The sequence below is a fragment of the Phacochoerus africanus genome, chromosome 4, assembly GCF_016906955.1.
Source record: "Phacochoerus africanus isolate WHEZ1 chromosome 4, ROS_Pafr_v1, whole genome shotgun sequence".
NCBI lineage: Eukaryota > Metazoa > Chordata > Mammalia > Artiodactyla > Suidae > Phacochoerus > Phacochoerus africanus.
In genome coordinates, this window is record NC_062547.1 from 102,662,077 (window position 1) to 102,680,770 (window position 18,694).

The following is an 18,694-nucleotide window of genomic DNA, read 5'->3' on the forward strand; positions in this document are numbered from 1 at the left end:
ACCTGGTAGGGTGGTGAGACTGGTACTTGACAGATGTGAACACTCAAGATTAACAGAAATTGCTAAAAGTGGCCCAGGCCCTCGTTTTGCAAAACACGTGGTTTCACTCAACTCAATCAATGTTGCCATGAAAACTTTAAAGTTCAATAATATAAATGGTATTTAAGTCTGAAAATATTTTCATATAGATTTGAAAATATATTCAACTCAATTTTCTGTTTTTCCAACACCAATATATTAAACTTTTTTTTTTTTTTAAAGCTACAGAACACTTTTTTTTCCTTCCAAATAAATCTTTTGGGGAAACCCACCATGTATTACAAATAGAGTCAGAGCTACTCTGGTTGAGGAAAGGGCTGACGAGGGACTGGGACTGCTGAGACAGCCACGTGGTAACATAATTTGTGGCTCTGGGGACCAAAGACAAAACCATAGCTCTACACTAAGGAAACAGTACAACAACAAAAGGTACAATAGTCAGAGAATGTCATTTTATTAATTACATTTTAGTCATATCTTAAATCACACAAAAGAGTATACAAGTATGAACTCTTACATGTCATGTCTTGATGGGGATTAGTGCCACATTTTTGAAGGATACTGAACATAGGAAACAGTGTCCTTCTGCCTTATTCCCTTTCCTTTTTAAAATGCTTTCTTTTCTTTCTTTCTTTTTTCTTTTTTTCTTTTTTTTTTTTGTCTTTTTGCTATTTCTTGGGCTGCTCCCACGGCATATGGAGATTCCCAGGCTAGAGGTCAAATCCGAGCTGTAGCCGCCGGCCTACACCAGAGCCACAGCAACTCGGGATCTGAGCTGCGTCTGCAACCTACACCACAGCTCACAGCAACGCCAGATCCTTAACCCACTGAGCGAGGCCAGGGATCGAACCCACAACCTCATGATTGCTAATCAGATTCGTTAACCACTGTGCCACGACGCGAACTCCTTAAAATGCTTTCTTTGCTATTGGATCCCTTCTATTTCTAGTTCTAAGTTGGGTATATCTCAATGGTTTGAGAAGAAAAAATGAGGACTTTTCTTTCACACACAGATGACAAGGGAACAGGGCAATCAGACCATGCTAGATTACAGGCTCAGGAGCAACCCTGCCCTGTTTCCAGTGCTTGCTCCAGAACCTACCATCTGTGCTACCTTGAACAAGCAAGTTAACTTCATTACTTCTCAGTTTCCTCATCAGTAAAATGTGGATAATGATATTAATCACTTCATATGACTATTGGAGTTTAAAGAGGTAACTCATCTAAAGTGCTTGGCACAATGTCTAGCGCATGGCATATGCCCCAAAGTGTTTGATGATACAAAGACAGTATTAGAGAGCTTCCGCTCTGATTTTAGTGTGTTTGAGTCAAGTGCACACATGCTTTCCTCAGCATAACGATGTATTTGATTTTTAAAGTAATTTTCATATGGCAATGGACTGATAATAAGCACCCTGTGGATAATCAAAAGTTGGTAATATTTATTCTGAATCTTTGGTATTTACAAAAGTCAAGGGCTAGAAGCTTTCAAGATCAAACCTTAAGTGTTAGCTTAAATAAAATCCGAGGAAACTATCTGGGAAAACAAACAACCAAAGACTAGCAATATTTCTAATTGTTTCAAACTCAACATATACAGATATAAGGTACAAGAATTAATCAGTCACAACAGGGGTCGATGGAAGGCTGAAAAATTACACTTGTTTCTACTCTAAAAGGGTAGCAAACACTGCTTCCCAGGTGCCTAACCACAAAAAAAAAAAAAAAAAAAAAAAAGCTGCCTTCAGAGCCCCCAAATCTAGATACAGAACAATAAAGAAACAAAGAAAATAGAATTAAGGGTTCTCATGAGAACCACAACTTTGTGACTTTAAATCATTCAGTTTTCATAAATGCAAACAATATTTTAAAGTTTGGGGGGGGGTTGTGTGTGTCAAAGCTATAGGGTACCCTAAACCTACAGTATTTTAATTGTTATAGATCTCTTTTCCATATACTCTGAAAATACATTCCTAGATTCCATTTTATAAAATCTAGTTTCTTTTTCATAAAACTTATACTCAAGTTTTCATAAGTCAAATTCACTTACTAATTTTCTCCAAGCCTTCAAGAAGTAAAACTATTTCTGATTTTACAAGCTATTGCTATGCACAGTGCATCAAGAACTAAATTAGAAACTGCAGGTTTGATTTCTAAGAGACTTGGCAGATCTAATGTAAATAAAAAGGCCTATCAAGTCTCCTAGATCAATTGATTTATTATTGTAAGACATACAAGACTAAAAATATTCATTTTTAAAGATGGTATGCTAAAGCCATCAAACCTAGTCTTTCAATTAGAGAAAGAAATATGCTGGTAAGGAAGGGGCAAAGATATTTACATATAGACAACTAAGGTAATTACAGTATTTGAATAATTCATATCACAAAACTGTTGATTATCTTCTAGATAGTTATTTGACTCTGCTAGGGGGTAGACATCACAAGTCCCTCCAGAATAATGAAACTATATGAGGTAGCAAAACATTTTATCCCCTTGGCAGTAATTCACTGCATTGTCGCTTAAAAGATAACAATAAAAACTAAGCTTCATGACTTCATGAAAACTGACCCTCATGACTCAATCACCTTAAATATTTTTGAAAAAGAAATAGCTTTTATTTTTACAGAATCTGAGATTCTGAAATTTAGACTTTATCCAAAATTGATCTTGGATTCATAATTATCTTATTTTTCAAGTTCTCGAAGGAACAGAACACTAACTTCTTTAAAGAGTAAAACAAAACACCAAACATCTCTAGTAGAAAGTTTTTTGTCATAGCCAAATACAAAACTTTTAAACAGCTATGGAGATGTCAGCATCATCTTACTGTTCAGTAGAAATGGAACACCCTCAAGTTCTGTCCCTCCTTCCTAATCTGTGAAAATTGACCTTTAAAAAAATTTTTTTTTATTGGAGTATAGTTGATTTACACTATTGTGTTAGTTTTAGGTGTAGAGCAAAGTGATTCAGTTACACATATACATACATCCATTCTTTTTCAGATTCTGTGAAAGCCGACTTTAATGAATTACCAATACAGCTAGACTAAGAGAAAACTAAAAAGCATTCAGATTAGTCTTAAGAAAGAATTTCTTAGTATTGATTAGTAGAGTATTACTACATTCATAACTATGACTATGCCTTACATTCTCACTCTAAAATAAGATATCCCCAACATAACTTATTGAGTAATTATTAAACACTCTAAACTTTTAATTATAAAAGACTGTCCTCTTCCTATGGCTGCTTAATTGAGTACCAACCCTCTACTACTGCAGGCCCAACTTAGTTATCTTTAATCAGTTCTCTGTTGCATTCCGACTTTTATTGCCTGACGCTCCCTAAGAATCTTATCTTTTCAAATTCAACTACTACTTTTCATTCCCATAATCTCTCCTTTCTAGACTGGACCCATTCTTAGGATGCTTCACAGTACCACTGTTCCAAAATGTTAATTGTTAACTCAGAAAGGAAAGTGGCCTCATCTCCCATGTTCTTGATAACACCAGCGACTCTGCCTTTACCTTCTTTCCACTGGGAGATCACAGATGGGAGAAAACTTACTTTCTCTGCTGATAGATGACAAAGCAACTCATTAAGTAGTTGACTAGAAAGATACTTAGCTGGTGTCTAGGTATAGATAACTTTGAGTCCCGCCTTCTCTTTTCTTTGTCAGCCTGTTTTTTAAACCTTGAGTATTTGGGCCGTTCTCTTTGATTCTTGACATATTGAAACCTGGCATCTCAAAACATTCCTTTTATGTTTATAGACCAATTAGAAAATGCAGATAAATCTACCTCATTAGTAAGGGAGTTAGTAAAGCAATGACATTTTGGTGTTTAGCATTTAGTATTTTTTTGTAGGTTTATATTTGTGTTTGTATGTATGTATGTGTGTATATATATATATATATATATATATATATATATACATATAATTTTTTTTTTGGTCTTGTCTTTTTAGGGCAGCACCTGCCACATATGGGGGTTCCCAGGCTAGGGGTCTAACTGGAGCTGTGGCCACCGGCCTACACCAGAGCCACAGCAACACCAGATCCAAGCTGCTTCTTCGAGCTACACCACAGCTCACAGCAACGCTGGATCCTTAACCCACTGAGCAAGGCCAGGGATTGAACCTGAAACCTCATGGTTCCTAGTCGGATTCGTTAACCACTACACCACAACAGAAACTCCAGCCTGCCATTGTTCTTAATTAGTGTGAGCAATATGTAGCAAAAGGAGCTTCAAATCCCCCAAATGTCAAAAATTAAAAGTATCGACACATAAGTATTCACAACTAAACCAGTATTCTTAACAACTGAGAGAGAATGGCTCTTTAAATGAGCCTTATGGCAGAGTCCCACCTATAAATACACCTTTTTTTCCTTCTCACTACTGGACTGCTAAGTATAATTAGATCCTATAAAATGTCTTTGAAGCTATTTCTTGAATAATCCTTTTGTTCTAAATCCCCAAATGCCACTGCCTCCTGGACACCTCCATCTTTCTAGAACATGGTGTGGAATATTATCTGAACATCTTATGTATAGCATGTCCCAAACCAAACACCCTGTGACTCCTGCCTCAATCTGTTCTCTCATCTATTTTAGATCTCGAATAATAGCCTCACCATCCAACCAAATGCTCTGTCATAAACATGGTGTCATCTTCGACTTCTCCCTTTCCTTACTTTCCATATATAAAGAAAAATAAATCAAGATAACTACTGGATAAGCATATTAAAATGCAAATCTGATCACAAAACTCCCTGCCTAAATTAAAGAAAAAAATAATAATCTCCTGCAGTGTTTTTTAAACCATAGATTGTCCCATTGGAATGTTATAACATTATCTTAGTGGGTTGTGACTGGGATTCTTTTAAATTGAAATAGAATAGAAAATGTCAGAGTATACTGGTAAAGGATAAATATTGTGCCATGAAACTTTTAGTTTAGCTGTGTGAATGTGTACACCTAATATGTGTAAAGAGTTGCAGTATTATATGTTTTTTCTTACTGTGAATTGTTACTAAATGCACTTGAAAGCATCTATTGCAGTAGTTTTCTAATATCGGGGAGGTCAGTGGTCCCCTTCAGAAAATGAAATTTATAAACCTTCTCCTGAGAAGAGAATGTATACATATCTATAAATGTGCATATTCTTATCAAAGTCTTAATCATAGTGAACCTAGCTATCATAAGGAAATCTAGTGGAAGAAAATTTAAATCCAGATTTCCAGACCACATCAGACCCCCATGGAGATTATATATATAGATAAGAACTGATCACCAAGATGAAATTCAAGCTCCTTAAGAAGGTGAGAACATTTGCCACACTTGCTTACCTCTTCTCTGAGAGCTCCCTGACTGTCCCCCTTCCCCTTGCTTCTCAGAGAGGCATTCAACAAATGTTATATGAATGTGAGAATAAAATGATCACTGAACATTTATTATAACAGACAAATCATCAGTGTAGTGAATCAGATGCCTAGATTTGTGTGCAGGCTCCTTCACTCACTAATTGTGTGAGCTTTAACAAGTGGTTTAACTTTAGAGCCATAGTTAATACCAGCAGAATGGAAATATCTGCTTCATGGCATATTTGTGAGGATTAAATATAAATAATATATGTAAAGTGCTTAGTATAGGAGTCTTAGCATGTAATAAATATTCAATGCATTCTAGTTATGATTATTAAAATTAACTGGAATCTATAAACAAAATAGAATAGATAACTGTGGGAGTTCCTGTCGTGGCTCAGTGGTTAACGAATCCGACTAGGAACCATGAGGTTGCGGGTTCGATCCCTGGCTTTGCTCAGTTGGTTAAGGATCCGTCATTGTCATGAGCTGTGGTGTAGGTTGCAGATGCAGCTCAGATCTGGCGTTGCTGTGGCTGTGGTGTAGGCCAGCAGTTACAGCTCTGATTCGACCCCTAGCCTGGGAACCTCCATATGCTGTGGGAGTGGCCCAAGAAATGAGAAAAAGACCAAAAAAAAAAAAAAAGTGTACATTTAAATTATAAGACTAGTTAGATTTGATAATCACTCACCTGACAAGGGCAAGTTCATTAGCCTCAAAGCATGTCTAAGGGCTTTTCATAAGTCTTTTTCTTTTTTTGCCATTTCTTGGGCCACTTCCATGGCGTATGGAGGTTCCCAGGCTAGAGGTCGAATCAGAGCTGTAGCCACCGGCCTACACCACAGCCACAGCAACGCCAGATCTGAGCCAGATCCAAGCCAAGTCTGCAGCCTACACCACAGCTCACAGCAACGCCAGATCCTTAACCCACAGAGCAAGGCGAGGGATCGAACCCGCAACCTCATGGTTCTTAGTCGGATTCGTTAACCACTGAGCCATGACGGGAACTCCCATAAAAGTCTTTAAGTCATTTCTTTAAGTCAGTAAAACTCTTCTAAACTTATTTTCAAAAGAAGTTACTTTTATAAGGTTTTTAGCCTAAAAAGAATTTAAGAACAACTTAATTTCATATTCTTGTTCCTTTTCCAGTTTAAATCACAATTCAAGAATGGTTACAAAAATATACTTTCCCTGTAAATTCTCCAGATTATGTAATATATGGAACTAACAAGCAAATCAGTCAAGGGTGGGGTCAGGAAAGAAAACTTTTGAAAAGATTCTAATTAGATAAAATCTTATTGTAGAATATAGGAACTTTGTAAACACATCCACTGCATTGCTGTACTTACTGAATCAAAGATGCCAGCAAGGGTACTTTGTGATTTTATGTACCACTGTATAATATAAAATGCTGACAAACTATGACATAATACTAAGATGCTGTTGATAATGAGATTCATCTCATTCCTAAAGATGTTAAAAGAAGAAAACATGAAAACTTGGAATCAATGACATAATAGTAATTTGTTGTTGTGTTAAATATTGTTTGAAATAAGATCTAGGGTTTGCACATATTCTGCTAAATTTTTTTTTCCTGCTTTAAACTTTGACTTTTCTTTTAATAAGGATAGGGTCTTACACATAGAAAGAGGTCAAAAGATATTTAAATAATGCTTGTGGTTCAAATTTAGGGGTGAGTTACCTTTAAGAACCACAGGTGTTATAGAATGGTTAAAGATCACTATTTTCCAGGCTTAAATAAATGAATGTTATTAAAGTGACAATTAAGTATCAAAAATTACACTAAACTGTCTTCTCAAAAAAATTAAAAAGTGACAATGTCTATAACAGATAACTGAATGTTAAAAGCTTCAGTTTTGGGTGGGAAAACAAAAAGGCGAAGTCTTCAGTGGCAGATTTTATTGATGGATGGTTTCAAGAACAAGAGCTGGTATTTCAAGGTCCTATTTACCTTTGTCTACACACTGTCTACCGTGGTCCTGGTACACAGCAAATATTCATAAATGCTTGTTGAATGAAGAAAGGAAGCTTAACTGACTGCTAAGAATGTAATCTGTAGTATTTATAGCAAGTTCAGATTTCAATCATAGTTCCAAGAGCTGCTTTCCAAAGTGACTGCAGTTGGGTGAAGGACAGAGCAGGATGGTTTTGTCTTCAACTCCTTTGTGATCATGTGTTTTGAGAGGCTTGTCCTGCTGTAGCCCACACTGAAACCTTTGCAGTGTACTATGAAATAGTTTCCTCAGGCACCAGAAAAACACAAGTTGTCCTCCCACCCTCACCATTCTGCACTCTTGAGGGCCAGGGGATAGGCCAGACCTACTTTATGTCACCAGTACCTGTAGTGGTACCTGGCCACGATATGAATTTAGCTTTTTGTTTTCCTGATTTAGAAACCCCCACAGGTAGTTCTTTTTCAGAAACAAAAGGAGAGCAGAGGTGTGTAGCAACATAAAATAGAGAAGTTGGTCAATTTACAATAGCTTCAAACTATGATTCAATTACTATTTGAGATAATAGTAGTTTCCCAGAATGTCAGTCCATATCCCTAGCCAAATATGACACTTCACAAATATATATATGTGTGTGTGTGTATAATTATGGAAGTTATATACTACATATCATACATAAAATTTTATAATACAAGCTTTGGTATATATCAAAGTTAAATATTTCTTTCAAATTGGGCAATTTACTATTGAATACCTTACTATTCATGTGGTTAAAAGATTAGAATTCAATGCAAATATCAAAATGTTATCTACATATGCCAACCAGTAGAATATTGGAAAAGTTAAAACAGAACTGCCATTACAAAAGTATTTAACACCCTTCTAGTATTAACTACATTCAGAGCTGAGTGTATAAAAGTAGCTGTTAGTCAGCAACCTTTGAGCAGACTGACTAAACACAACCATTGGCAAAACCAGTGGATTAGCCAAACCAAAAACAGCAGGGGAAAGCAGAGTGCAGGCATATCATCTAAGAAGGAATGGCAGTGTTGGGGATTTATTTTTATCTCCAATGCTGTTCCAAGCTGATAGTTATCTTTGCTTCCCAGGTATCAAGTAGATTAGAGAAGGGTAGTCTGCGGGAAGTATTTGTAGGTGAGTTGAAATTGCCTACTAATTTCAAATACTGTATAATTTAGTATTTCAATCCCAGTCTTCTCCCCAGCCCCCACCCCAAAGAAAAATGAATAATTAACAAAATATTTCTGAATGCTTTGCTAACTTTGGAAGTTAAGGAAAAAAAAGAAAAAAAGAAAAATCCAGCTCTCTCCTTTAGAGTTGATGTATCTACTGCCAACATTTTATAATATTATTTGACTTTAAAGTTAGTTAAATGCTGATTTCATTTTCAGAAGGTCACTGTGCCTTTTTGGAAGGCATACATTTAAAACTTGTTTGGCTGGCTGTTCCTTGCTCATTCTTGGAAAAGGGTGTGACTCAGTATTTTACAGGAGACACGACATGGTACTTATAGAAAATATTTTCTATTTTCAGTCTTCATTTTAAGGTTAACTTTTAAATTACATATGCAAAATGAACTTCTATTTTCTAAAGCCTCTTGGATGGCTGAGTCTGAAGTAATTGCTATTCAATTAGAATTTTGGAACAACATTCTCATAACAAATATTGAGTTAATAATACTGAAGTCTGGAAACCTATTTACTGTGACAAAGTTAACATTATTTCTCACTGCCCTGGGACAATCATTCCCTGGACATGAGTCCCTGAAGTCCCAGCCAAGTCTACTTTGCAAGCCCACCACAGGCCACAGATGTGGCCATTATTTGCTATTGAGAACCTTGTCATATCAGATTTTATGTGAATTATAATCATACCACATATCTACCTTTTTGTGTAGCCTTCTGTAATTTTACATGCCTATGTCCAGGATATATTTTGCCTCTACTGAAACCTTTGTTTAAAAAGCTGATTTATATCAAGCAGAAAAACATAAGCCTTGATCCTGAGAGTCCCCTGTTTCCATGGATGTTCTGAGAGGAGGGGTCTGGATAAGTCCTACATTATTATTTCTTTCCTGAGTATTAGTCTATACGTGTTTGTCAGATTTGGAGCTCTCTGAGGGCAGAGCCCATGTCTTACTGTCCCCATGTCTTTGCACACTAAGCACTCAGCAAAGTACTTGGCACCAATAAAGGCTGAAAGAATGTTTATGCAACAAGTAAGAAACAGAACAATAAACCTATTAGCACATCTACTGGTTAGGTATCTGTTTATAGTTTATTGAATAATTATGTTAGTAGATAATTACATCAATAACAGCTGCCATGACTGAAAATACTGAGTTAACTTGCTTCCAGCACCTTCTCCTTTCAGAACTGTGCAGTACAGTGGGGAAATTTTTCCCTGGTAGTGTCAGGACCTAGACATCAGAGCTGTATGTCTTTAGACAGGAAACTTTCAACAAACATAAAAATACATAGTAATTAGCTTTTTAAAACTTTACTGGAATACACATTTGTGGAAATTTTTCACCTGCCACATTCTCAGTACCCAGTTAGAATATAAGAGACAGAACTAACCTGATTTGTATAAAGTGTACTTGACAATAAACATGCAGCTTTGGAAACCAGGTGCATTATACCAATATACCCCTCTGAATGCTATGACTTGAGCATCTCAACACTGTAGCCATGTGAATCTTACCAGACTTTTTCTATTCAATTGGAATGGTTTATAAAAATGTATAATCCTAGGAAAACTTTAGTTATGAGTATCCTAGGTATGGATTAGAGGACTGTGAGGTAACTGGTTGAGCCATACTCTTCTAATTTAACATGGTAAGAGTTCCCGTCATGACACAGCGGAAACGAATCTGACTAGGAACCATGAGGTTGTGGGTTCAATCCCTGGCCTTGATCAGTGGATTAAGGATCTGGCGTTGCCATGATTTGTGGTGTAGGTCACAGATGTGGCTCAGAACGGGCGTTCACCGTGGCTATGGCATAGGCTGGCAGCTGTATCTCTGATTAGACCCCTAGCCTGGGAACCTCCATAGGCAGGTTTGGCCCTAAAAAGCAAAAAATAAAAAAATTCAACAAGGTTGGAGTTTCCTTGTGGCACAGTGGGTTAATAAGGCTCTGGTGTTGTCACTGCAGCGGCGTGGGTCCCTGCTGTGGCATGGGTTCAATCCCTGCCTGGGGAACTTCCACATGCTGCAGGCATAGACCAAAAAAATAAATAAATAATAGTTCAACAAGGTATCTTTGGCTGATTTCGTCAGCTTCTGATATTCATGATTTAGAAAACACAATCAACAGTTCCCATAGATATGTCAATGACCATTCAATTTCCTAAGTACCCTCTCTTCCACTAAGAGTCAGATGAAGTGTGAAAGACCAAACTTGCATTATTCTATAAAAGCTGCTGCCCAAACTGTGATAAAAATTCAGGTAGTCAATGATTCTCAGAATTTTTACTCTTTTACAGCATATTGTTATACTTTTGTTTAATATTCCAGTCTGCATTTTTTTTTTTTTTAAGAAGAAAATGTCAATCTAAGATGTTTGGGCACAAAAGTGAATATGCTTAAAAGCTAACCTGCCAAGACCCAAATTCTGACCTTCTAAAGACATTACTGAGGGGAAAAAAAATCTTATAATTAGTAACAAGGAACAGCATAACCATGCAGTGCTTGGCATCAGAGAAGCTGGAAATAATCTTAACAATGAATGTTCACTTTTAAAATGGTATTTTAATAATACTTCAGTTATATTTCAAATATGCCTACTCAGGATACTATCATGATAGTTAATCACATTTGATGTAAATTTGATATATTTGCGAAATTCTTTCTAGGAAAACTTTTTCAAAGTGCCTGAAATATTGTATTAAAAGACAACTAAAATTTCTCATTAAGAAAAACTATCCTTTGGGAAACCTTAATTTAAACCTTCCAATTTAGAGTCCTAAAAAATTTCCACATATGAAAGCTGTCAGTATACATCTTCAGAGTTTCCAATGCCATTGGCATAGGCAATGTTAAATTATCGTGGCTCTCAAGAAAAACAGAAGAACACTGTACAGAAGACCCTCACATTTGTGGCTCTGTGTATTCCCTGTGGGCTGTGCCAACCCACTCTCTCCCCTGTAATGACTCTTTGTTTTTACTAAGTCCCAAGGGCTGGTGAGAGCTCTGCAAAGAGAAGTGGGGGGGAGGGGTGGATGGAATGCAGCTGCAGACTCAGAAACAATGCTGAGTCCATATATTTTGTTCCCAGTTAGAATAATAAAAAGGGGACTGCGGTGGGGGGTGGAGGGATGGAGGAGACAGAACCCAGAAAAAGCAAGGTAGGGCCAAGTATCCCTTAGGTCTCAGGGTTCAGCACTCCCTCCACCACACTCAAACTCTACCAAGTCTGACAACCACTCATTTGGTTAAAATCCTTATCTGTTAAAATTCAAACACCGGATTATGATTTAAACCTATCAGTCATTTATATCTAAATTTCTTTATCAGTGAACAATACTCTGGCAAGAGAGAATGGAGCTTGCAAAGATAAACCAAAGAAGCTTAGATAGATGAGGGAGCAAAGTTTGGGGGAGGTAGATTTCAGAAAAGGAGGTCCAAAGTTTCAAATAGAAACTTCTAGCTTTTCAATGGTGCCTACAGTGCCTAGGGCCTGAGGGCAACTGCTGTGCCAGAGAAAACCATATTCCTCTGAGTCTGCCAAAAGCAGCATGTGTTTGAATCAAGAGCTTGGAAGCCTGCACATATTGGTTCCTCATTACTCAGTCTAAACTGGTGCCTAAAATCATGTCCTTCACTGGTATGTCTCTGGCCTACAGGTCCCAACTGGGAGAATGAGAGAATTAAGGGAAGAAGCAGACATTGAGCAAAGGGGTCAGCTGCTTGCTAGGAGGGAAAAGAAGCTCAAACACTACTCTCCATTCCTAGGTACTGCCTTCTCTTCCCAGATAAACCTTTGCTGATAATGGGTAGCCCTGCAGAGCTCATGAACTCAAACCTGTCTGTCTCTGGAACATTCCTTCAGGTGTTATTGACACCATTAAAATTTGTAAGAAAATGCAAGAAGCCTTAAGTAAACAACCAAAATTAATACCTCAAAAACAGAATCAGTGTGCACCAAAGACTACCTAAAAAGCTATAAAGCAAAATTCAGAAGAATGCTTGTTCCAATTAGGATCCCAGTCATGAACACTCAGTTACTGGAGGCAGAAAATTAAAAAAAAAAAAAAAAAAAAAGACTTCATTGTAAAACTACCATGTAGAAGCAACCCTCTGACATCCATACACAAACATCACCTTCAACATAGCCTTCTCTAAGATTTGAAGTACTTTGAGCTGGTATTGAATGATACAATTAATTGCTTGACTCTTAAAAGGTTTTCAAGTTGTAAAGTTTAGCAAGACTGTATTTATTTACACTGAATTTTTGCATTTTGTGACATCAACAAAAATTCTCAAGTTTATAAATTTATCATAAGCAGAAATATGATCTCTCCCCGCCTCAGGCTGCCTTTTCTCTACAGCTCTAATATCCATTTATAGGTATTCCAAATCTCCATACGACAGACAATATATAGAGACAAATTCAGAAATATATATTATTTTAAGAAATGACTGAGTCTACTATTAATGTTAAATAGTAATAGCAATAATTAAGGAATAATACTGACACCACTCCTGGAAAGTTTATCATCTATTATAAACACAAAATTCATAGGCACATTTTACTAGGAATTATTTATTATATTTTTAAATGCAGCAAGAAAATAGACAACATTTTGTTTATTCTGTGTACTAGAAAAATTCAATTTTCTATTTATACATTTCATTTCCTAGTATATACAAAGATATTTAATCTATTGACAGCAAAGATTTGCTAATATTAACAACAAACACATAATCATAACTTGTCTGAAATTCTTAATTCTCTAATGGTTGCTTAATTATGGTAAACAAAATAAAATCTCTTAATACTATGATGAATGTTGATTAGAAAATCAATTATCAATGATAAAAAACTATTTTCAATAACTATATCTGAATTACTTTTCAAATAAATCAAGAATAATTCGTCTTAAAGGTGTAAAAAATTAACATTTAGTCACAAAGTTCACAAAATATCGGTGACATTATATTAAGAGGCGCAGATGAAAAGAAATTTTAAGAGTTAAATACAATAGTGTGTAAGAAAATTAGATTTTCTAGCTAAAAACAATAAGAGTACTCACCCCTTGCAGGCCTTGGAACTGAATTGAAGGTCGAAAGGGAATTAAATTCTATTAAAAGAAACATAAGAGACAAACAGGTCAACCTTAGTTACTGTGACACAGAACTAAATGTTTCAATCTTAAATCTATGTATTTGGTCAGTGCTATAGTCTGTGAAAACCCTTACATTACATACTTAGGTTTATTATGTGTCATTATGTTAAGATGCCTTGATAAATGATATTGCACTATTGACGTTTCTCTGAATCATAGAACCGAAAGTATCTTTTGGCAGTGTAGCTAACCAGGTTTTTGAAGACAAATGACATGATTTAGTGAAAAATGATTAGTATACTAATTCAATTTTACATTAAAAATGTTTTTGCTTACTTCCTTGATAATGTTTTTTTTAAAGGGTGAGGGAAAGCAAGAGATAATTACAGGAACTTAGCAAAACTCTAACAAGATAGTAGAAATATAAAATTAAAATATTTGAGAATTTGGTTTCCATTTTCTCATGTTTTACCAGAGATTAGTTTTTAGTTCATTTAAACAGGTTACCAATTTTCTCCCAGATTCTCACCAAGAGAATATAATTTTTAACACAATGTTTTTTGAGCTCTTTCCTCTTCATAATTTAATATTTTCTCATAGAGTTGTGTATTTAGAAGAAAAGCTGTTAACTGTAAATATCTACCAGAGTCTCAGGCATGATTTTCTGTACCCAAAGTCACCCTTATGTTTTTCTATGGAAACTCTTTTCCAAATTGCTAACAGAAATTCATGGGAAAAATCAGATTTGGGTAATATTTTAATAGTAATACATCAGCCTGTAAACTCTTCTTCACATCCTCTTATCCAAATCCAATGCACAAAAGCAGTGTCTTCTGGTCTCATCTCTACCTTAAAAATACAGAGGCACCTGTGTGCCCTTCCCTCAGCCACTGCATGTTAACTACTACTACCACTTACTCCCTCCAACTTCTATGCAGACTTACAAGTTTGCTAATCAGGATTATCATAAACTAAAGAGAAATAAGGAAAGGATAAATACTTTAAAGACAGATCATCTGAACATAAAATCAAGTGGTAGCATTAACCGTTCCTTTATTATTATAAAAATGGATAAACATCTTCCTAGAGAAAACATAATAGATACTGTTACCATTGTTCCACCAATAAAATGATGTTCTACCATCATTTAACTTTAGATTTATCAGCAGAATCAAAGTACTAGTGGGTGACAAAATTTATTTCTTTGTGTGGGAGAAGTAAGTCTTTAAAAAAGGAAAGATAAAAATTTCCTTAGAGGGGAAAAAACCTCACCCAGACCTGCCTTCCATAGCTAAACCTAAAGTAACGGCAGCTTGCCTGCAGAAGCCCTGAGGAGGCTCCCTCTGCTTGGAAGCAGGTGGTCCTACAATTTAGGTAACACAGCTCCAGCCTTGTAGCTTTCAGAAAATTTCAATCAGCCCTGCCTCCTGCTCCCTCTTCAAATCACAAACCCTGAACATTTCCTCTGAGGCTGGTTACACTGCTCCCCAACTCCTTGCAACCCAAAAGTTATCTTCAGCTCATCACTAGAATCTGAACTGCTCTATTACATTCATCAATTCTTCCTGGTCAACAGCAACAACAATATGCTAACTTTTCTCAATTTTCAAATTGCTCACAGCTTCCTTACACTTGGAGACACCAACCCTCCTAGCTCTGGTTATGCCTTTCATTTCAAAAGCTAGTGCCCTTCACTTTCCTCTTTCTAGATCTACTCCCTCCAGGAGGCTCATCTTGCCTATTTAGTGATGACTCTGAGTCTCTTTCCTTTTCCTCAACTTGGCATATCTCCATAACCTGCAATTTATCACTGCCTAGGACATTTTGCATTAGAAACTCTCAATGACAGCAAAATTGGCAAATTTAATAAACTTACCCTCCTCCCACCGAACCTGCCCCTCTTTCCTATTTTGTGGCAAGTGTACTTCTATTTTTTTTTTTTTTGGTTCTGCAGCCTCACAACCTTAAATTTAACTTAGTCTCTTCTCCCTCTCCCTGCACCATATTCTATTAGGCATACTACTAGAATCCCAGAATTCAGGAAGAGTACGTGTTAGAAAGGATACTAGAAGCGACAAAGGCTCACAGGAAAGATGGATTTTGAGTAGCAATTTTGAAAAGACAAACTAAACTCCAGGGAGAGATTGCTCTAAGCAAAAAAGCTAAGAGACAGGAATGGGTACCGTGTGGCCAGAGGGCAGGTCTCTGGGTATTGAGTTCTTTGACACGTGATACATAACTTAAAGGATGAGAACTGGACCTGGGGATCCCTGCCTAATCTCTCCTTGACCTCAAAATTTGTCTTCAGTTTCAGCTTCTATCCACTAAGAGAATAAATAAGACAGTAATTTAAATTGCAGTCCTCAGAATTTCAAAAGGTTTATCACCCTGTGAAATAACCCTGCCCTAATCCCCTCCATTACCCCTTTAGGGATGGCCTTTAGGTCTTGCCTTTGACAAGATAAACAATTGGAGGCAATTCTGATTTTTGGAATAAGAAAGTGAGTTGCTGAAAGAAATGTTTCAGGGAAAGCAGCCTTCCAGTCCTGTGTAATAAAGAGAGAGATGAACTGGGGCTAGGGAAAAAGGTTAGACATCAGCTTCAGGGGATGTTTTATTTAGGAATACTCTGGTGATAAAGGCCTAAATTAGCATGACTTCATCTAGAGCAAACAGGATAGATGGTGGAATGAGCAGACATTCCTAAGCAAGAATGATAAAATGTTTTCCAAAAGCTTGAATATCGGGCATTAAAGAAAAAAGAAGCAAAGGTGGCTCTGGGCTCGACCCTAGACTAGCTTAGTTTCTACTTTAAAAGCTCTTAGCTTGTTTTAGGCCCTTATCACCAAGAGCCTAGACAAAGGCCTTCCTTCCTTACTTCAATTCCTTATAAATGCTGCTCAAATAGCTAGCAGAAGCTCTTTGAGACACCACCCTCAGCTTGTCACACAGCCTGCAGTGGGTTCTATCAAAGCAAAACAAACTCCTCCACATAGAAAACAGACTGTCCAGCTATAGAACCAATCAATTTCATCTTCTATGTCCTCCAATGGCTCAGCAATGTTAACCTTTTACAGTCTGTTTTATAAAACAATTTCCTCTCTATTTCTACCTCCTACTTGTCCCTTCAATCTGGCATACCTTCCCAAAGGTATTTTGGCAATCATACTAATCACTTAACATTCAAGTTTAAGATTAATCTCCTCAGCTAGGCCTTCCTTTGGATAAAATAGGAATTCCATGTGTTAAGGACCCAATGCAGGTAAATGTGAAAGAGAATGGGTGTGAAGCAACAAGAAATGGTGAGTAGCCAGACAGTGAATGCCCAACTGAGAAAGGATTCAGATTTTAAAATGTTAAGCCTTTTTCTAGCCAAACAAAGCTCTGCTGCCACCATTTTGCTAACTCTGATCTATGTCGACTTTGAGTTAACTACCATTAGCTGTGGTTTCTCCAGATGCCTATGTCTCAAGGTCCTACTACATGAGGGATGTATCTTTCATAGGTTTTCTTACTCCTAGTTGGTACAGAAGAGTCTAACACATATTTAATTTACAGGCATTTATCTACATTATGCTAAGTATATAAAAAGTATTATAAAGTCATTTTGACTATATTCTCTTTACATATGCCATATACAACTATACATATTATATACTTACAGATTACTGTTCAGGGTTATATAGACAAAACAATACCATTATGCTTGACACCAACTTAGAAACTTTCAAAAATAATTTTGACATTATTCAATCCTTTGTCTCATGACATGAATTTATAATCTAACCTCCTGAAATGCTTAGAGTTCTATCTGTATTGCTTGATTCCTCAACAGAAATGATACTTTGTTTTTATTTACATAGTTTTGTAATGTACAGAGTGTTTGTTTGGTTGGTTTTTTTGCCACACCTGCTGCATATGGAAGTTCCCAGGGAACGGATGGAATCCAAGCCTCAGCTGCAACCTGTGCCACAATGTCTGTGGGAAACCGAGATCCTTCACACACTGTGTCACTGTGGGAACTCTGTACAGAGCATTTGTATATCCATTATCTCAAGTGAGCTTCCTAAAACCAAACTTGGGAGGTAGGAAGGGACCATTAACCCCCATTTCAGAGGCAGATAAATGAGTCTCTAACAGGCAAAATTCATTGCTTAGGATCAACAAGCAGAGTTGGATCTGAAATCCAGCCCTATGAATCTCAAATCCCTTTCCTTTTCTCTTGCCTCTCTGAAACAGGTTACTTCCTAGTGCTGAACATTAAAAAGCAGTTAAATGCTCATTTAGTTCTGGCATTTTGTTTCCAAGGAAAATGCATTTCATAGAATCATTACAATTTCCAAGGTTCAGTTTCTCATTATATAAAAACTAAAAAGTAGGAGTTCCCATCATGGTGCAGTGGAAACGAATCCGACCATGAGGTTGAGGCTTCGATCCCTGGCCTTGCTCAGTGGATTAAGGATCTGGCATTGGCTTGATCTGTGGTGTAGGTTGCAGACACAGATCAGATCTGGCATTGCTGTGGCTCTGGTGTAGGCTGGCAGCAACAGCTCCACTTTAGACCCCTAGCCTGGGAGCCTCCATATGCCATGGGTGCGGCTCTTAAAAAAAAAAAAAAAAAAAGACAAAAGACAAAAAATAGGTTTGTCTCTTTCTTGTCTGTCTTCTTTTTGCTATGAGGACCCCTCCCCCACACACATTTTATATATATATATATATATATATATATATATATATATATATCTAGGTTAACATTTTTCATTAAAAAAATAAAACCCTCATCTACATAGTTGTGGGTACTTATCCAAACAGGACAAAATAGGATCACCGCTACTGAAAAACTCCTTTGAGATATCTGACAATTGAGAAGAGAAAATGCATAAGAAAATTTCAAATGTTTTATTGATTTTAAACCCCAATTTTAGACAAGATGTCAGATACTAGGCTACAGTTGCTGAATGTTTTAAAAACTGCAACAAGAGGAGACAGCTAGAATGCTACACCAATTACTA

General features: G+C 36.6%; 1 protein-coding gene across 1 annotated transcript in view; it reads right to left on the reverse strand.

The window, feature by feature from the left end:
* Window positions 1–18,694, reverse strand: part of ELL2 (elongation factor for RNA polymerase II 2) — a 73,815-nt gene that overhangs the window by 42,554 nt on the left and 12,567 nt on the right. Inside the window, exon 2 of the mRNA XM_047778321.1 lies at window positions 13,650–13,697. Coding sequence (XP_047634277.1) covers window positions 13,650–13,697 — 48 coding nt within the window. The remainder of the gene's footprint in view (window positions 1–13,649; window positions 13,698–18,694) is intronic.